The sequence below is a fragment of the Centrocercus urophasianus genome, unplaced genomic scaffold (assembly GCF_019232065.1).
Source record: "Centrocercus urophasianus isolate 14NV4802_14NV808 unplaced genomic scaffold, USGS_Curo_1.0 seq_12, whole genome shotgun sequence".
Classification (NCBI taxonomy): Eukaryota; Metazoa; Chordata; class Aves; order Galliformes; family Phasianidae; genus Centrocercus; species Centrocercus urophasianus.
In genome coordinates, this window is record NW_024884364.1 from 1,975,011 (window position 1) to 1,995,385 (window position 20,375).

The 20,375-nt window shown below is 43.3% G+C and overlaps 2 protein-coding genes across 3 annotated transcripts; one reads left to right on the top strand and one right to left on the bottom strand.

Annotated features, from left to right (window-relative positions):
* The first annotated feature begins 488 nt into the window (after window positions 1–488).
* C1S (complement C1s) lies at window positions 489–9,458 on the top strand. 2 transcript variants are annotated; one of them, XM_042810682.1, is made up of 13 exons: window positions 489–639; window positions 744–845; window positions 1,287–1,342; window positions 1,750–1,954; window positions 2,761–2,938; window positions 3,211–3,336; window positions 4,116–4,315; window positions 4,523–4,676; window positions 4,934–5,049; window positions 5,277–5,355; window positions 5,605–5,742; window positions 6,250–6,324; window positions 8,202–9,458. In XM_042810682.1, the coding sequence occupies exons 3-13, from the start codon at window positions 1,305–1,307 to the stop codon at window positions 8,996–8,998; spliced, it is 2,106 nt and encodes a 701-aa protein (XP_042666616.1). In that variant the 5' UTR covers window positions 489–639; window positions 744–845; window positions 1,287–1,304; the 3' UTR covers window positions 8,999–9,458. The 2 variants fall into 2 exon arrangements, with proteins under 2 accessions (XP_042666616.1, XP_042666615.1); XM_042810681.1 differs by lacking the exon at window positions 489–639 and having other exon boundaries at window positions 646–845.
* A 3,209-nt stretch (window positions 9,459–12,667) lies between these two features.
* Window positions 12,668–19,725, bottom strand: C1R (complement C1r). Its single transcript, XM_042810761.1, has 11 exons — window positions 19,633–19,725; window positions 18,635–18,863; window positions 18,226–18,418; window positions 17,903–18,046; window positions 17,548–17,744; window positions 16,914–17,061; window positions 16,708–16,829; window positions 16,016–16,094; window positions 15,455–15,595; window positions 14,127–14,201; window positions 12,668–13,899 (listed from the first exon to the last, which is right to left on the bottom strand). Exons 1-11 carry the CDS (start codon window positions 19,638–19,640, stop codon window positions 13,097–13,099), a joined length of 2,139 nt encoding a protein of 712 aa, XP_042666695.1. The 5' UTR covers window positions 19,641–19,725; the 3' UTR covers window positions 12,668–13,096.
* Between the last annotated feature and the right edge of the window lie 650 nt (window positions 19,726–20,375).

The following is a 20,375-nucleotide window of genomic DNA, read 5'->3' on the forward strand; positions in this document are numbered from 1 at the left end:
GCTTATGGGAACTGGCTGGATTAAAGGTCGTCCTTTTCTTTATGGTCTTAGACCTAACCTGGTCCAGGGCTAAGCCTGATGAAGAGTTAGCTGCTTTTACTTCAAATTCACTTGGTAAGTAGCTATGAGAGATAGTTAGGAGTCCTTAGTGGTTCTCACTGGAGGGTGGCCATAATAAGAAATAGCAAAATAGTGCATGCTAACTACTGTTGGTATCCTCAGAGACGCATGACACTAATTTTCCTTTTTTTTTTTTTTTCCTAAATGCACTTCTCAAGCATAAGATGAGGAGCAGCAGCAGCCTCTGCCCACAGGTTTGCAGTCCCAGAATAGATTTCCGACAAAGTGGTCTCCAGAGCAGATAATCAAACATTTTTTCCCATGCGAGAGCATTAGGTCCATTCTAATGTGGACTTTGCCTGGTCTACACCCTTTGAAGTTTATCTAGGACTTGCTGAGAGAGGAGGAAGAGAGAGAGATGGGAGGCAGCTAAAAGCTCTGTTCCCCTCCCTTTTCCCAAAAGTCATCTGATTTCTCGCAAATCTCTAATACGGACCAGATCTGTGCACTCCCCCACACAGCCGGAGCCAACAGGGTTGTGCAACTTGTTCTGGAAATTCCCTCTTCTGCTGAAAGCCGGTAAGCTTTTTTTCTGAATCACAACCGACCGGGAACTCTGAAACATCACACTGCTAGGGGGTGCTGCAACATTGCAGATGAAAGCTCTCTTCCCCATTCCACAGGCTTGGATACTTTTGGAGTGAAAAGGAAGGAAAAAGAAAAAAAAGGAGAAGAGAGAAAGAGAACATAAGGGAAAAGAAGAACACATGGACTAGGGAGAGAAGGTAAATATTGCAAGCTTTAGAAACGGGAAACAAAAATATTCCTGAGTGTCGCTGTCTGACAACTAGAAGGCTCAGTGCATGCTGCCCCCAGGTTGCGGTGCTGGGGAGAACGAATTGGGTCCCTTGGTTGGGAGGTGCTTTCAGTCAGTTTGTTAGGCTCTATAATGTTCTTTGGAGGCACTGATGGACATAAAGGGAGGACATGAGTTCCTCTGAATAACAACATAGAGATTACTGCACCATTTTGTCTACTGTGAGACCAGCATCCATCCTCAGTGCTTGGGGTTGCTGTATGCAGGAAGGAGTAGTGAATAATCTTGCATTTAAGGCAAATCATTGGTGAATTTTCTGCAAGCTTAGTGTGTTAGTCCTTGACGTGTGTAACAGGCATGTAGAAGTACAGGTGACATTAATCAATCCCAATGTTTTTTTTTGTCCCAGGCAAAGTCCAATCCCTGAATGTTTTCAGGAAAGAAGATCAGCTTTTTCCAGATGTGGTAAGTTTCTGAATCTCCATGGGGCAGGCTTATTCATAATTTCATTTTATAAATGGTGTTTTTCTTTTAATCTAATTATTCTGGAATCTGAATGCGTCTGTTCCCCAAGCAGCCTTCAAAACAGGATAGTGAAGCAAGAAATATGATTTAAGACCCTTCTATGCAATTTCTGCAACATTACCATTCCTCTACAGCTGGAGAGAAGCAAAGATCAGCATGGAAGTTGTGCTCTTTCAGTTTGAAATTCTGCAGGAGAAGACAAGCCCCACATCTGGTTGTTAGACCTCTAAAGACAGGAACAATACTGTTTGCTACACACAGCCAAAACTAGCCTTTTCACTAGGGACTGTGTGCATATGGAGATGCAGAAGACTTCTGCAATGTAATTTTTCTTCCTCTTTTCTCAGGTACCTTATCTTCTTCTGTCATCCTGTCTGGGCTGATACAGCCTCCATGTATGGTGAGATCTTGTCACCCAACTATCCTCAGGTGTACCCAAATGATCTGCAGGAATCTTGGGAAATCCAGGTCCCTCCAGGATATGGCATTCGCCTTTATTTCACGCATATAGATCTCGAACCTTCACAGAACTGCGAATATGACTCTGTAAAGGTACTGTCCCTCCCTGTTCTCATCAAGAGAGAAAAAGACAAGAAGTCGAGGTATAGTGTATAGCAGCAGGGCTGCATACAGAGCTCAAGGCTGGAAGAAGAGATGCACTCTTTCTGTTATGATCCCAAATAAGCCCAAATGACTGGAAATATCTGTGCTAACAGTCTCTACGTTGATGTAAGTTTACTTCAGAATTATATGAGCACTGTCTGTCGACTGAGCACAATATCTGTACTGCACTTCCTGTGTTCCTCTCATATCCATTGGAAGAGCCCACTAACACCTCCATATTGAATTCAGAATTAGTCCATGAGTGAACATAAACAATTAATGAAAGTGGAGATTGATTGGTAATGACTAAAGTTAAAAACAATCAAGAGATCTGTGCGTGGATAGTGGCTACTCAGAAAAAAATGCAGTGGCCTACTGTCCCAATCTTTGCACCTATTTAAAACGTAAAACATTTGTTATCTGAAAAACCACAACAGGTATCTCAAAGCAGGGAAGTCAGTAAGAGGAAACGTTCCTCAAGGATCCTACATACGGCAAGAAATTTGTTCTCTAGGGATTTTGTTCAGTTTTACCTTGGCTGACTGTCTTCTGCCCTTGACCATCTCTGGATGAAAAAGTAGCTTTAGGCCTTCTGCTAACTGTGACGTGGCTGTGCCCTAACAGATAAATCTAAATGTCATGAGAAATGAATGCAACTTACTAGCTTTTGATTAGTCGTCTACAAACTAGAGGACTCAAGTACTGGTAATTACACATATTTCAGTAATGAGGCAACACCTTTCTGAATTCTGCAGATCATTTCTGGTGGCCATGTTGAAGGTTTGCTCTGTGGGAAGAAGAAAACTCGTGCCCCTGGCTCCTCGATTGTGGAGGAATTTTATGTCCCTTATAACACCCTGACTATGACCTTCCAATCAGACTTTTCCAATGAGGAGCGTTTCACTGGTTTTGCAGCCTACTATGTTGCTGTAGGTAAGGTTAAAACAGACTTCTCTGAATCTCTGTAGTGTTCAAGAATAGGGGAGGGGGGGGGGGGGGAAGCTGTACAAAGGGGTTTCCTTATGAAAAAGTCTTATTTACAAGAAATCCAGACAGACAGGACTGCTTTCCAATGTGGTCAGTCTAAGTGCTGCCTTCAAGACATTTTTTCCTTGTTGTTTGCTAGTATTTACTTCACTTTCCCATCTTCCTCCTGCCCTTAGGGCCTGCTTCTAACCTGACATATTTTCTTCTCACACTTGCAGACTTAGATGAGTGCACGGATTTTGTGGAGGAACCTTGCAGTCATTACTGTAATAATTATATTGGAGGTTATTTCTGTACCTGCCCACCAGATTATTTCCTCTATGAAGATAAGAAAACATGTGGAGGTAAGAGATCTACATGAGTTGTGGTCAACAAAAAGAGTTAATTTAGGCCAAGTGGGATATTGTGCTTGAAAGACTTTCTCTGCTATCCTTCTCAGTCAGTCACAGCAGATATATTATAATGACAAGGGCATCCCAGTGCAAATCTGAACTGGTAGTAGACTGTGTCTGTGAATTTTTAGCATTCTTTTTGTGTGGTATCAAGAAAATTAAGGAAGTTTTATACAACATTCTCTAAGGACTGTGACAGAGATCCCTCTTAGCATACTGTGTATCTTTTGATTCCTGACAAAATAAAGTAGTTCAAAGAAGATAAAAACACAAGGCTGCTTGGCTTGACTGGAAAAAAAAACAAAACAAACTGCAAAGTCACAAATGAGACATACAGAAAGAGGTACAAGATGAGAACCTACAGATGAGAGAAGAGGGTCTAAATCATAAGTGGAAGGTTTAAAAAAAAAAAAAAGATGGAGGGAGAAAGGGAGGACACTAAGCAAGGTGAACAAAATTAGTGATATGCTGAAGCTGTTCTCTAGTACTGAGGACACCAGGAAGTTGTCTTCCAAAGGATGAACAAGTAGGCATGGCAGGTGAAGCCACTCAAAGTTAAGGTCCCTCATAAACTGAATAAGGAGTTGTGATTGTTTTCAGTTTCTTGGGAAAATACAGTATTAGATGTGATTAATGCTGGTGACTGGAGAGACAGTGGAAGAAGGAAAGCTCATCTGCTTTGTAATTGAACCATTTCCTTGTTGAGTCCTTTCTCTGCTCCTTAATCCTAGTGAACTGCAGTGGCAATGTCTTCACTGAGCCATCAGGGGAGATTGCTAGTCCAAACTATCCCAATCAGTACCCAGAGAACTCACAGTGCAAGTACCAAGTGGTTCTGAGGCCAGGCTACTTTGTGGCATTGACCATACGCAGTGAAGACTTTGATGTGGAACCAGCCGACTCACAAGGGAGTTGCCACGACAGTTTAATAGTAGGTATGGGGTAGGGAGGAAGTCAGGATGCTCTGGGTTGCCCCAGAGACGTCCTCATATTCAGAAGACTCTTTGATTGTTTAACTTGAATTTCATCTATGCTGCCTTTTAAAGTTTTTGGGAATACTAAAAAATAAAGTTATTAGGAATCTCTCTGTGAATACATTTTGTATTTCACCACTTCTTCTTTTTCATTATTTTCCCAGCTTGTCTCTGGAAAGCAGCGTTATGGTCCCTATTGTGGCAGTAAATTCCCAGGTCCTCCTGAAATCAAAACTAGGAGCAACATTCTTGACATAATTTTCCAGACTGACCATGTGGTACAGCACAAAGGCTGGAAAATACGCTACTATGCTGAGCGTGAGTATGCACTTAGGAATACATTCCCTCTGCTGATGAGCTAGGGAAAGACCTTCCCCCTGGTCAGATTCATGATACAACAACATGTTAACTTGCTCAGGCTGCTGGGTTTAATATTCACAGCTAAGGAGCTATTAACTGAACAGAGGATGCCTGTAAACTAGAGAGAATAATCACTATGAAGAAAGAAGTTTGTTACTTGAAGAAAAGTAAATCTTGAATCAGTTAATCATTGATTTCCTCTTATCTCTTCAAAGCCATAACCTGTCCCCTGAGTGTCATTCCCAATTCTGTTCTTGACCCAAAGAAGGAGAGGTATATCTTCTCGGACAATGTGAAGGTGACATGTATGGAAGGCTATGAAATTGTGAGGGTAAGTTACACAAAAAAATCATATGCCCTCTTTGCCCCTCCCAGCAGCTTCCTGCTGCTACTTCCCATCAGGTGTATCGAGCAAAAGGGCTCAATGTTTTTGCCACAACTGTATCAAGTGCAAACTTTTTCCAGCAACTGCAGCATCCTGAGGAACCTCCACTAGGGTGTCTATTTCAGATACATCTCATGGCCAGTGACTCATATGTGTCATGTTCTTTTCCATAGCAATATGACAGCATCACGACTTTTCACTCCAGTTGTCAGAACAACGGTGAATGGAGCAACTCTAATTTCAGCTGTATTCGTAAGTGACCTGTCTCTGTATCGTGGGAAACAGACTTTAATGAAGTAAAATGCACTAAACACACAATCTCCAGACTAGGAGAACAATGAAGGACTGGGATGTGAGCATGCTGAGAGGACCGAGGAAATAAGCATGGATGACCACACAGGGATCAACAGAGCTGTGTGGTTTCCCATACTACAGAATAATCAGATTGTTTGGTGAAGATACCCCTTTGATTGTCTTTGATTGTTTGTTTCTTCTCTACAGCTGTGAACTGTGGTGATCCCAGTCCTATTGACAACGGTAAATATGACTACATCTCTGAACTTCATGAGCCTCTGTACCAAGCTACTGTCCAGTACTTCTGCAAAGCACCTTACTATACATTACAAAACAAAGGGGAAGGTAAGCGTTGTGTCTGCTGCAGGAACATATTTACTTCATGAAAGGCCTAAGAATTAGTACTGCCGTTGTTGATGGAGCTGGTATGATATACCCCATTAAGTCAAAGCTGTGAAAAGATTCTTCCTGGTGTGGGGTTGCAGGCAGTGGTTTTGTGTTCCTTTTGTGTTTAATATACTGAAGTGATGTCTATAATAGGGGTGTTGACCTCAGATGTATTAGCAAGTCCTATCTCCATTTGTCTGGTGTATGAACCACAAAGATTTTTACCACACATTTCTGATGGGGAAGTAAAGGACTTAAGAAGCCTATTAGATGAGGTCCCTCCTAAGCAGGGGCAGAAGCACCCTGGTGGAGTTGTCTGCTTTTAGAGAGATCTCACCAATATTTACCAAGCTGTGCTTGCTTTGGAAATGATAAGGTTAATATACTGTCTTATATAATAACAGTGCTTACGCTGTCTTCATCTTGATTGTATCTTTCTGGCGCTCTTTTCTTGTGTTTTCAAAGCGGTATATCAATGCTCAGCCAGTGGACAATGGATCAATGAAGAAATGGGAACAGAGCTACCAACATGTGTTGCAGGTACTATCAAAACCTGTGAATACATATGCACACATAGTGTGCTTCTTTCATTTACTCTGTTTCTGCATACCTTCAAGTGTGCACATTCAGTTCTTCAGATCTCTGACTGTTCTGTACGTAGCAAAAAGACTGACAGGTCAAAAGAGATGTCCAGCAATAGCAAGTCTTTCTTCCCTCAGTCTCTCCTAAACAATATTGAGAACTGTAGCTTTTCTTCAAACCCTCCTGGGGTTCAGTTTCCATCAATCACTGGTGATGTGACACTATAGGGAAAATTCACTACTCTCACTTGAAGTCTAAATCTAAATCCTAAGTGCCTTTGGAGCACATGTCCTTCAGTATTCAGCAATGCTTAACAGGTCTGAAAGCTTAAGCAATATCTCTATCCAAGACTTTCTTGTCCTCTCATTGTATTAATGGGAGAAACTGGGGAGGAAAGTGCATGGGTACTTTGTCTGCTCCTCACTGCTGGCAGTTATGGTTGAGTATTAACTTCCAGATCATAAAGAGAATTTAAAATTGTATGTATTCTGGACACTGTTCAGCTTAACAACCTCTCTTAATGGAGGCAAAATTCCTACCACTATCTGTTCACGATGCCTCTTTGCTACTCCATACTCTTAAAACCTCATTTTAAAGTACAAGGCCCACCTGAAGACTGTTCGACTCTCATACAAGCCAGGTCAGTCAGTGACTTGGGCTATACCAGTGCACAGAGCAAAAGTCAAATTGAAAGATGAAGCTCAAATAACATGCAACCAAAAAGAAGGTTACAAAGAATGTGAAGCCAGATTTTCTCAGAGGGACATAGAGACACAAGGCAATAAAAGGCAATGAGCACAAATTTAAACAAAGTAAATTCTGGTAGTGTTTATGGAAGAATGTTTCCCAGAGTACTGAAACCGTGGTTCAGAGAGGCTGGGTAGTCACCACCCTTAGAAATGCTCATAAGTCACCTAGCAGAGCCACCAAGCAACTCTGCTTTGCAGTTAGGAGGATGGGGAAGGGCAGTTATGGGTGAGCAAGGGTTGAACCAGAGATGTCCAGAGGCCCCTTCTTCTGCTTCACTTGAATTGAAAGCTACTTATCAGCTATATTTCTTTCCTTAGTCTCTGACTATATGACTAGGGGTTCAGTTCAAAGCAGACAATGTGAAAAGCAATCAATTTCCTATCTGTGTAATAATGACCAGCCTCATTTTTGCCCATATGCCACATTCTGCATAACCTGATGGAACATTTTATTCAAAGAGCACAGAGCATTTCTGCACCCACAGGACTCAGATAAGATCTCCACTGACCTACTGCTTAAGATTTTACATACTAAAAAATGGAAAGGGAAAATGGAAAAACATCAATAACACATATGAACACCAAATCTGAGACTATCTGTAGTTCACACATATGCACAAAACAAATCCTTTCAAAGAGTAGTGTCTTTAATTCTTCTAAGTATTCAAAATATATTTTGTATAATATTTCAAAAAAATATTTATTTTTACCTACAGGACATAAGTCAGCAAAGCAAAAATGCTAACTGCAACACAATGAAATTTTGAGCTTAGGCAAAACCAGCGCTCATTGGTTGACAACAGCTGTGAAAGTTTAGTATTACAGAACAAGAATTTGAGAATGAGCATTTTCAGCCTAAATTGAATGTTTGATAGGATTTTTGCTTGAATTTTCTTGAATTTCTCTGTAAATGCTCCCTTCAAATTCTATGAATTCTATGACATAGAATATAAACAGAAGTTAGTTGCTCAGAATCAAAAAAGATTTAGAAGATACAAGTGAGGACTATGGGCATTTTACTATTACCAGATAAACCTCTAACTGCTAGTTCTCCCATCTGGTTCTTCTTTTTTCTTTTCCTTCTAGTCTGTGGCATACCTAGTAATCCTATCCGAGAGACAGGAAAGATTTTTGGAGGAACTCGTGCAGAAAAAGGCAACTTTCCCTGGCAGGTGTATTTTGAACACCCAAGAGGAGCTGGCGTGCTCATCTCTGAAAGATGGGTAATGACTGCAGCTCATGTGCTGGATGGATATGACATGCCTAGAATGTTTGCTGGGACAATAAATATTGGTGGAAGAGCTTTATACGAAGAAGGCAAGCAGCTGGTTCCAGAGGCATCATTCATCCATCCAGGCTGGAAGAGGCTGCCCACAGGCTCTCACAGGACTGATTTTGATAATGATATTGCACTACTGAAGCTGAAGGAACCTGTGCAGATGGGTCCAAACATCTCACCCCTCTGTCTTCCTGGTAAATCACCTGAATATGAGCTACAGATAGGGACTCTAGGCTATATTGCTGGCTGGGGATGGAGAGAGAAAGGAAGACTGCCCAATTATCTTTGGAAGGCCCAGATTCCTGTGGTGGACATGGACAAGTGCCGTTCTGTGAAACCAGAGGGCTCTGCTGATTCCAGTGCATACCGATTCACCGACAATATGATCTGTGCTGGTGGTAGCAAGGACAGCTGTAAGGGAGACAGTGGTGGAGCTTATTCCATCCAAGATCCTCTTAATAGCAGCCAGTCCTATGTGGCTGGGTTGATCTCCTGGGGACCAAAATGTGGTACCTTTGGTCTCTACACCAAGGTAGTGCGTTATTTGGACTGGATTACTGAGACTATGAATAAACACGAGATGAACCCCAGCAGAATTAGCTGATGAGCTCTTTCTCCCTTTAGCACAGTCACTCTTCCTAAATGTAATGGTTACGTATTCTGGTGGTAAGACTGGCTATGAGTCTGTTCACTTTTCATGTATAACAGGGTAACTCACTGTGTCTGTGCGGAGTGAGTAGAGAGTCAGGAATATGTATTGTTTTTTCCCTCTGTCACTGTGGCTGGTAAGGGAATTTCACTTTCTTCCACACATTACTATGAGGAAGCATAAGAGGAAGATGCTATTCTGCATAAGGAGGCTCCTTCTATTTCCTCTCAGTTTTTCTGTTTCATTTTTCCCACTTGATGAAGACATACCCATGCCCTACCTGACAGGGAGATCACAATGAAGAGGAGAGAGAATAATTGTTAGTCCCAGGATAGGTTCAAAGCCTAGTTTCTGATTTCTGTATTTCCTATGTTGTTCAGAATATCTAATGGCATTAAAGAATGTCCAAACTTGCTTTCCATGTGTGCATTGTCCTTCTCAGTCGAGACCTAGATTTCCCTGAAATTAAATCAGGTACTGAGTCACACACTGAACCAACATATTGCCAGCTTTTGTCAAGCTCTAACTTACACTACCTTACTCTCTATGTAAGAATTTCTATGAAGTTCTTCTGAGTTAGTTGCAGCACACTGACCAACCACCACCAGCAACAGAACCTCACTTCAGTCTTCTGAATCAGGATAAGCAGAACAGAATATCTTCAAAACTCTTATTTAACTGTACCTAGGGCTTATTTTTTCAAACTTTACTGTGTGAGATAAGAAATAAAGATTGCCTGATTTTGGGAAGGTAGTATTGTGGGAGAAGATAATCTGTGTTAAGAGTGTCTTCTGCTCTAGAACACTACTTGAAATCCAAATCCCTCACAGTAATCTTTTGACTAAGATGGTCAGGGGACTGGTGCAGATAGCATATGAAGAAAGATGATAGAAACTGTTCAGTTTGAAAACAAAGAAGTTAAGAAAGGGATCTAGCTACTGTCTTCAGCCACCTAAAAGAGGATTAGACAGCAGGCTCTTCAAAAAGGTAAAGAGAGAGAAGAGACAATGGGCACTGAAACATGTACCATAGAAGACTGGGGAACCTCTGTCATACTGAATATCTGCACAGCTTGCCCAGGAAAGACCCCGAAGTTCCAACGTTAGTCCTACCATCATCAGAATATTGGATGCTGTCTCTTGCAGCTTAAATTTTTCTGAGTCTAGTAACTGGTGAGGATGATGTGTGCATCTTGTGGGAGACTTCATATAGACTCCTGCACTCAACTCAAGCACCTTCCATTTCTCAGTATATGTAACAAGCAAAATGTTTTTTATTGCAGGGTTGCAACTGCATGTTCCAACTTTAATCTAGTGTTAAGTTTTACAGTCATTCTTCCATGTTGCTATTGTACGTGGGCCCATCTCATCTTTCATCTTATGGAGCGCAAAAGGGAATCATTCCTTTTGCACAGTTAAGACTGCAATTTTAGCCCACCTGCAGAATCTGGTTGACATTAAATTGAATCAGAGTCAGCTGTGTGCCCTGGTGGCCAATGGGGCCAACCATACCCTGACGTGCATCAGGCCCAGCATTGACAGTGGCAAGAGGAAAAGGGATTGTTCCATTCTGCTCTGCTCTAGTGTAGCCTCACTTCAGGCACTGTGTGCAGTTTTGGGGACCACAATATAGGAAGGATGTCAAACTATTAGAGAAAATCCAAAGGAGGGCTACAAAGATGGTCTGGAGGAGCAGCTCAAGTCCCTTAGCTCAACGCAGAGGAGGCTGCTGGGAGGCCTCATGGTGGCCAGCAGCTCCTCACAAGGGGAGCAAAGGAGCAGTGCTGAACTCTACTCTCTGGTGACAGCAACAGGGCTGAGGGAATGGAACTGTGTCAGGGAAGGGGCAGGTGGGGGATAGGGAAAGGTTCTTCACCAGAGGGTGGTGGGGCCCTGGAACAGGCTGCTCACGGCAGGAGGCATGGCCCCAAGCAGCTGGAGTTCAAGAAGCATTTAAACACCGCTCTCAGGCATATAGTCTCATTTTTGGATGATCCTAGGGGCCAGGGGTTGGACGCAGTTTCTACAGAAACTGAGGGAAAATTGTCTATCTTGTCAGATTCACAAATTTTCCTAGTCCCCTGCAAAGCAAAAGACAATTATGGTGGCTTCTCCGTATTTTTTCCTAATTTTTACAATGACTGAAGAATTGAATATTTTGTTGTTTTTGTCATCTGAACTCACTGAGCATCGCAGAAATTTTGTTTCTGGAATATGGAATATTCCCTAACTGCATATGCCTCAGTCTCCATTCCCTCTCCAAAGACTGGGGTTAATTCACTGCTTCTGTGGAACTGGACATCTTACTTAACAGCCGGCTGAACATGATTCAGCAATGCGCCCAGGTGGCCAAGAGAGCCAGTGGCATCCTGGCTGGTATCAGAAACAGTGCATTCAGCAGGAGCACCAGGGAGGTGTCTCTGGTGAGGCTGCACCTCAAGCACTGTGCTCAGTTTTGGACCACTCACTACTAGAAAGATACTGAGCTTCTGGAGCATGTCCAAAGAAGGGCAACAAAGCTGGTGAAAGGACTGGAACAGGTTTTATGAAGAGCAGCTGAGGGAACTCGGATTGTTCATTCTGGAGAAGAAAAGGCTCAGGGGACACATTCTGGCTTTCTACAATTACCTGAAAGGAGACCGTGGTGAGGTGGGGTTCAGCCTCCTTTCCCAGGTAGCCAGAGATAGCATAAGAGGTAATGGCCTTAAGTTGCACCAGGGGAAGTTCAGATTGGATAGGTGGAAAAATTTCTTCTCAGAAAGAGTGGTGAATTACTGGCATGGGCTGTGCAGGGAGGTTGTGGAGTCACCATCGCTGGAGGTTTTCAAGAAAAGGGTAGACGTGGCACTGGATGACATGGTTTAGCGGGCATGGTGACAATGGGTTGATGGTTGGAGTAGATGATCTTAGTGGTCTTTTCCAACCCTAATGATTCTATGATTCTGCAATCATGCCTTTGTTCTGTATTGCCCATAAAATTGGCAAAATCAACAGAATTCTGTTCATGAGTGTGTTTATATTGAGCATACAGTTTCACAGATCAATCCTCAGGGTGTATTAACTTGAAAGCAAATGAGAGATCTTGACACTAGAGATCTGGATCTGGACCATAGGTCTTGCTCTGAAAACAGAGCAAAGAGACTGGGGTGATCTCACACCCAGGGTTCTCCTGGCTCAAGAAGGTTTGTGGTAATAAAACTACTTAAGAAACAACTGCAGAGAATATCCACAACACTAGAGGCATCTTGTCTCTGAGTCAGAATCATTTTAGAGCTACTGTTCTGCAGTTAGAGCTTTATTTCATATAGTATGCAAAAAAGTCCACTGTCAAATTCTACTCCGTAAATATTCCTGGGAACTTTTCTTCACAAGTCTGACTGTTGTATTCCTTGTCTTCTGAATGTGACATTACACAGTTGACTCTTGATGCCCTTGAAGCCATATGCAGTTTTAGATTGGGTAACAACAGGCTTGTGAGAAGAGAGCAACTCCCACTTGCAGTTACAAAACTAGAAATATTTCAGTAGCAGACAAAGCAATCCCTCTATTAATGAAATCTGTAATTTGCTTTCAGTTACAGGAAGTATACAGTAGTTGTTAAAAAACAAAGATAAACATAACACACCTGTTTTCTCCAGCAATTATTTTAATATTCATAAAATTTCACCAATCCCAATGGGTATGTACACACTGTACTCAGCACATCCTCCAAGGTGCTGCACTGCAAACTTTCCACACAGTGTTGTCTACAAAATGAGACTGTAGTAGTTTAATGATATTGTCAGCACTTTAGACAATGTTTGCTGCCATGAGATCTCTGATATTATCAAGTTTTCATCCAATAATAAGAATGGGGGGACAGCAGTTTTGCTGAGTTTTGATGGTGCCACCAAAATTCATCAGATAACATGGTGGTTTTCAGAAACGCTTGTGAATAAAGTTACATGGTCTCTGTGTTTGAAAAGTCTTTAGGACATCAACAAAAGCTTTGGATATGATTTTCTGTATCTGGAACTCTGTATGTACCAGTGATTCTTCAGCTGGACAGGAACATTTAGAGCCTATCCTCCTTTATTATCCCTTTGATCCAGTCCAAATAGTTGAGGATCTTGGTGTAGAAGCCATAGCCTTGGGCACAACCGATACCCCAAGAAACAATACCTGTAGCCACCCACCGACCACTTTCCATGTCTAATACTGTAAAGACACTCCCACTATCCCCCTGGCATGTATCTCGTTTCTCCCTGCGAAAGCCAGCGCAGAACATGTTCTCAGAGAAAACCATCGGTTTCTCTCTATTCTTACTATCCAGCCAACTCTGGCACTTCTCCCGAGAAATTGCTGGTAGGTGCACATACTTCAAGTGATTTGAAAGAAAGTTTTTTTCCACACCAAAACCACTCACGTAGCCCATGTACCCATCCATGTAGAAAGTGGTGTTGCTAGTATCTGGGAGACAGATGGGCAGTACTGTAGGGCCTAGGATTACTGGGTATTTCAGCTCCAGCAGTGCTATGTCTCCGTTGTAGTTTTGCTCATCGTTGGGATCATAATCAGGATGGATAAAGATCCTACGTACGGGGTGGTTACCCATCTTGTAGAGCTCTTCTACATCAGTGTGGCCAAGGAAAATGTTAGCATCCTCTGTTAGCTGATCTAGGCTTACATTGTTCCTTGCTGACCCTTTGGGGAAGATGGTGTGGGCAGCGGTCAAGATCCAGCGATCACTCAGGAGCGCTCCACCTCCACGTCCATTGATTTCAGTCAGAGCCTGCCAAGGAAAGTTGCCCTTGCCTGCTCGCTCACCACCCACAATCCTCTGGACTTTAATAACAGGCTTGTCCGGCTTCCCACACACTGCGGAGAAAGGTAAGGAGATCATGACATCCTTCACTGCCCTGGCTTGTCTCTCTCTTTCCTACACCATCACTGTTCACCTAATTTTTGTCTTCCTGGGTGTATTTCCCTGTCCTTCCTCACAGACACCATTACTCTCACTCTCCTCTATGCATGTTGTTCCTACTTTGTACTGGTGATAAGCACAGATTGTCTATGACTAGACAATGTCATAGTTTTTTACTGACCTGGCAAGCAGGCAGGAATCCTCTCCTGGCCGTCTCGATCCACCCAGGTTCCCTCAGAAGAGCAGGTGTATCTCTCTGTAGGATGCGATGGGAGTGAGTGAGACCCAGGCACAGGGCAGGAAGAATAGGTTTCTCTCTCCAAGGAGTCCCACATGCTGCAGTCAGCCCTCCCATCCCAAAAGTGCCCTTTTTTAAGGAAAAGCTGCCTGTAGAATAATCTGGAATGTGTCCCTATGGGACACATGCATCCTGAAATGCCTCAGTTCCAGGTGAAGAACAGGAAAGTTCAGGCACCACTTCTGTAGAAGAAAAGCCTGAAGGGTCAGCTGAGTGAGTAATAACTTCACATGCTTGCAGATCCCTGTTTGACTTTATTTAGCCTGAAGAAGGGTATGAAGAAGATATGGGGATTTCAGATTCAAGTCTCTGGTTGCAGTTGTTTGCAGAGTGTAGGACGGTGCTCTTTGTCCCAGAAATAGGAAAAAGATTAATCTGTTACTGCAAATGTTCAGTATCTATTTCTGAGTCTGTATTGCTCATCACAAACTTGTGGGTCATCTCTCAACACAAATTCCACTACCTCCAAAATTACTGCTTTTCTCAGAAAGTTAGCGGTGGTGACTAAAAATAATTTATATACAATACATTTTATACAATTTATACTGTATTAAATGTTTCCAAGAAACCCTATCCTGTTTTCTTTGAAAGCTGACACTTTCCCATTAGAACTTTACATGGACTTTTTATGTCTTTCTTGTCACCAGAACTCCTATGTCGTCAAATCACGTTTGAGGTGCAAAAAGAAGGCATGTGAATGGTTTGGAATGTTCCCTTAATTTTTCTGACTTGCAACATAGATTTTTCTGCCTGTCTGTTATTTAGCCTCTAGATGTCTCTGCTGTTGGACAGTATTCCAAAGAGAGTAAACAATATTACAGCAGAGTGGATTCTGAGTTTATTTATTGGCATCTGGAGCAATGTGGATTTCTGTGATTGGGTTGCAGAATATTGGTGCATTGTGCCTCAAATTTTGGTGTAAGAATGAAATCCACCAGAGGAAAAAAGTCATGACCACAGATGACTATCATGAGAATCACAAATTAAACCTTCAATTAAAGTTAAGGAGAGCCTGGAGGAGGGATATGAAGGACTCTGGGAATGAAGTAAGGTTGCAACAAACCTCAGGACCTATGCTGCAGAGCCAAGGAAAGGTTGGAAAGCCTTCATAAGAACCTCAAGACTAGGGAGAGATTAGGAAAATTCTAACTGGAGATTGTAGTGGGCTTTTTATTTCAGTATTTTAATATCTGTGTGTGATCAGAACTCACCACCTCCTCCTCTGGTGACAATGTGATAATATGGTTCATTGCACTGGTATGTGATCACTGACTGGTAGGTATTGTTTGCAGGTTTGTTAACATAACTGAATATTCCATTGGTCAGTTCTGCAGGGCTGCCACAGTTCACAACTACAAAAAAAGAAAGAGAAGAAAATAGAAATGAGTAAAAGACAGCCTTAATACCTGTAGTTTAAGGCTTGATTTGGACTGCGGCCACGTTGTGAAGGATGGTGAGGACCAATTGGTACAGTGGGTAGAGAGTGATTGCCCCAAAATGGATCCCAAACTGCTTTTAGATGTTACAACATTGTGTTGACTTCTTAGTGATACTTTATGCATTTCTGTAGGGGAGGGAAAACATTTAGCTTTTTGGAAACAAAAGGTATAATGAGCGTTAACAGTGGACCAAGTGGCCTTTATAGTCCTTCCAGTCAGCATACCTATAAGTCTACGGCCAAAGACAACCTGAGTCACAGACACTGAACTCCCTGCGTACTCGAGGGAATAACTTAGAGCAAGGGACCAAATTCCAGCACTCAGCTCACTCACTTTCACAGTGGGGCATGGGTTGATGCCATGTCCCGTCAGCTTGGCAGACAGCAGTGAAGGACAGCAGCTTCCGGTTGCCCTGCACAAAAGAAATCAGAAAAAAACCCAAAACATTGCTGGCTGTATGGAGCTCCATATTCCCTTCACGCAACACAAAAATTCCCTTCCCTCACACAAAAATATTATCCTAACTGCCTGTTTTTCTATTGCTCCCTCACAGCACTGTGTTCCAGTTGCTGGCTCTCCCCTTGCTGCCTTCCTTCCATCTTGTGTTTGCTGCAGGCTACAAATTATGCATAAAGAGACAAAATGTAAGCAGCCAGCAACCATAAAAATTTGAGAAGTCTGAGGTGCTGACAGTACAGAGTTCTGACAGCAGGATGGCAATGAAGGCAGGTAGTATATTCTGCTTCAAGTCTGATTTCACATCCTCTCGAAGTGAGACTTGCTCACCAGTTCTTCCTGGAATCTTTATTTTCTCATCTACAGGGGCTTGCCTTTTTGTGAGACAAAGAACGTACAAGAAAGGAGGCTAGGAAAAAACACTGGGAAAAAATGCCTGCAGATGCATGGAAAAACAGAAATAGCAAGAGACTGCCAGGAGTGAAATGGACAAAGAAAACTTTACTGAAAGTTGAAAGACACAGAGTGAAGAGAAGACAGAATATAGCTGAAGGGAGATGGGATCTCACCTCCACCAAGTTATAGCCAGTCTGGCAGCTGACAATGAAATAGTCTTGATATCGATACACAGGTTGCAGGTCTCTGATGATGGTAAACTGATCCCGTGGGACAGGCTGTGGACATCGTATTCCTGTTAGAAAAGGGGATCAAGTGGGTGGTTATTAACAAATGGTGTAGATAGGCTCTAGTAGTCATTGGGGAAGAGATATCTTACTCTCTGAGGTGTAGTGGATCTTCCAACCACGACTGAACCCTGATTCATCAGTGAAGAAGAGTATGTCCACCTCATTGCTTTTGGTTTCTATGCTGCCAGGTGACTTCTTGCCACAGAATTCACCGATCTCTCTTCCTTGTGCTTGGATCTAGTGACAAAATCAAGTATCTCAGGGACAGAAACATACATGTCTTCTCTTCAGTAACCCTATCCCTATCTCAATCCAGACCAAGTTTGCCAAAGTGCCTAATGATGGGTGGGCTGCCTGTCTGACCCATCTTTGCTGATGGCAGCACTGTCAGATCAGAACAAATGAGTGACAAGCTCTACTTCTCCTTTATTGTGGGAATCAGAGCTATCAACCAATTTGAATCCTGAGACTAAAGCACATAAAACCTCAAGAAAGATGATTTTTTTTTTTTTCTCCATTCACAGGAACATGTTACCCAGAGCCTGTTGGTTTCAGGACAATGCTTATAGAGATTCCGAAGGAGAGATAAGGGAACAGCTCAGTTTTCCGTAGTGGGGCATTCTTTTTGTACAAATCCTGTATTTCTCATGCTAGTAGTATCTGCAGAATTCCTTTTCAGCCCTGGCAGCGGGGCTTGAAGGAGAGTCTGCTAATTTCCAGTACCTTGAGCTGATCATAGGGACAATGGACTTGCTGGTGGTCATCAATCTCAAAAGGTTCCAAGAACTTTAGGATGATAGACAGGCCTTTTTCCAGACGGATGCTGTAGTTACACTGGAGGTCCTCAGGATAGGTGTGGGGGTACTCTGGGCTGCTCAGGTACCCAGATGCCTCTGTGAACAACTCACTGCTGCATTCCACTGGTGTAGAGGAAGAAAGCAAAGATCACAAGATGAGGCTGTGCCAGCTGCGGTCCCATTAACTGCTTCCTAAACCACTTCTCCCACTCTTCCTGGCTGAAGGGCTGCTGTTCTGGAATCCTCCATATTCCATCTGATCTTTCAGACTTTCAGTTTACCTTTGCAGGAGTGGTAGTCACTTTGGAGCTGATAGCCAGGTCGGCAAGAGCAGAAGTAGCCACCCACATAGTTGTGACAGATTTGCTGGCACCGAAGCCCCTCCTCATCCTCAGCAGCATTGCTAGGATCACATTCATCAAGATCTGAAGAGGTAAGAGATGCTGGGTTAAGAGGAGGAAAGTGTCAAACCTATCTGCTGTACACTGAAAGTATATAGAGATGAGCATCTTTGCTCAAGGAATCTCTTGATGTGCCTGTTAAGGAGGAAAATTAGTTGGACCCGCAAAGCTTCTTTCTGCATGACAGATTGCCTCCTACTCACCCACAGCTTTATAATAGGCCAGGAAGCCCCTGTAGGGAATGACCGTGCCATTGTCTTCATTGGAGAAATCAGAGTGAAATGAAAGATGCATCCTGTTTCCCTTAGATACAAACTCCTTTCTTCCTGGGTGATTGCCTGTGGTTGACCCAAGCTGCCCACAATATCGTCCCAAGCTCTTCTTGTCTGCTCTGATCTGTCAAGGTGAAGGGGAGATCACTGTAGCCTCACAACAGTCAGTTATGCACCACTAATATCCAGCCACAAAATGCCAGTATCTGCTTCACCTGTTACTGTCTTTAGCTCCTTCCCAATCCTCTTTGGGGAGTGTGGAGGAAGCCTCGTGAATGAACAGCATGCCTCTAGATTCCCATTTCCAGCCACCAATTACCCCAGGTATCTATCCACATACCTTAACATAATCATAGAAACAGGTCTCTGATGGCTCCAGGTCAAAATATCTGAAGGTCAGCTTCACCACATAGCCTTTGGGAACAATGATATCCCAACTGCTGATGTTATTGTTGGGGTATGGTTTAGGATAATTTGGGGATCTGATCTCCCCAAATAACTTTCTTGGGACTGGACTGGAACTGATCACTCCAGAAAAGAGGATGGCCCACAGGAGAAAAGGAGTGTGCCTGTGAACATGGCAAGCAAATTATGACATTGCACAAAACTCAGTCATCCAAAATCAGTGGAGAGATTCACAAGTGGATTGCATGCAGTCTAGCAAAATGCAAACATGAGAGGCCTAGCTGCAGGTCCAGCTTTCGGCTAGGATCACACAGGAACAATTAGAACCGTGGAAATGAAAATGTCAGTACTGACCAACTCCAGCAAGGTGCAGTGATCCAGCCAAAGAGATTTGTTCAGCTGGCAAGCACTTTGAGGGAACATGGGTGAATTCCCCAAGCAGTGGCTGTTTGTTCCCAGCAACGATGGGCTAGGCTCCTCAGAAGCACTGTAAGTGTGGTTCCCCTTTGCTCTGGGCCAGTGGATCATTTCTGATCATTGCTAGTTTAGGGTTTTGCCTGATTCATGTGGTCAGTATCTGAAGATCTCAATCTCAGTTTATTAACGAGCAATCTGGCAGTGCCTCCAGCGTAGCCCTCAGCTCAGTTATGCCCAACTCATCCTCCTGAAAAAACTGGCTCTCATTTGTTTCCCTTTCTTTTCCCTCTCCCTCTCTGGGAAACGGGACTGTCCATACTCCTCCAAAACACTCCCATTGCCCAGATCTCACGAAAAGATCCACCAGGTTGATCCTTCTTCCTTAGCCCTAGCAAAGTTTTAACGAAGGGACAGCAAGCACGAGGTAAGCCTTTTTGACCCGTCCACCTCCCTGAAAGAGCCTAATCGCCCTCCACCCTCCCGGAAAGGTGTTGCGTTCCCGTTCCCCACACTCACACCTCCATGCGTTCGATCGCGGTGCCCGCAATTCTCTCTCCTCCCGTTCTGTCCGAGCTCGAGCTGCACGGTCCCCGGCTGCGCACGGAGGGGGGTGAGAGCAGTGGGTGGGGAGACAGAGCCGGGCTGCGGGCAGCCGGGACGGGACCGGGCGCCTCCAGCGCGGCGCCTGCTGCCCTCTGCCGCCCAGCTGCTGCAGCTCCGCGAAGACACCGGCCTTGGGGCCAGGGAGGCTTTTGTGGGGCTCTTAAATCCCAGCAGGGCAAAAGCAGACTTTCATTTCTACGGAAGAGGGCAAAGAGGAAGGAAAATGATTACCGGAGATCTTTGGTGATGATTTTAACTGCATTCCAGCAGCTCCTACGCTTTCTCCTACTCCTTCTTGGGCAGTTTTCTGGTATGGAGAGAAGCACAGAAATTTCAGTCTTAACAAATTTTTGAATATGAACTTTAAAAAATAAAGCCATCAAAAAACCTCACCTCTCATCATGCTGATGTGCTGAAGAACGCCTCTGACCACTTATTTATATACCTATTTATTGGGATGAGAACAGGGAGCTTCTTCAGGGAAAGGACCTGAAACCTCAGCCTTTTGAGTTAAGCAGACATTAATAAAACTGAACAGGCCTATAGAATTCTAAGCACTCAGAGAACAAGTGTTTTTTCAAAGGCTCTTATTTGCTGCGTGTCCCGCAATCGTCTGAAGCATTTTTAAGAGAAACAAGATGGATAAAGCCTTTGTT

Bases quoted from the DNA above. Each gene is read 5' to 3' on its own strand.
- C1S (XM_042810682.1), top strand. From the start codon at position 1,305: ATGTTTTCAGGAAAGAAGATCAGCTTTTTCCAGATGTG. The intron at 1,955-2,760 runs GTACTGTCCCTC...TGAATTCTGCAG, and splicing joins GCGAATATGACTCTGTAAAG to ATCATTTCTGGTGGCCATGT. The intron at 5,743-6,249 runs GTAAGCGTTGTG...GTGTTTTCAAAG, and splicing joins ATTACAAAACAAAGGGGAAG to CGGTATATCAATGCTCAGCC.
- C1R (XM_042810761.1), bottom strand. The intron at 18,419-18,634 runs GTATGTGGATAG...TCACCTTGACAG, and splicing joins GTTTCTATGATTATGTTAAG to ATCAGAGCAGACAAGAAGAG. The intron at 18,047-18,225 runs GTGAGTAGGAGG...TTACCTCTTCAG, and splicing joins GGCCTATTATAAAGCTGTGG to ATCTTGATGAATGTGATCCT.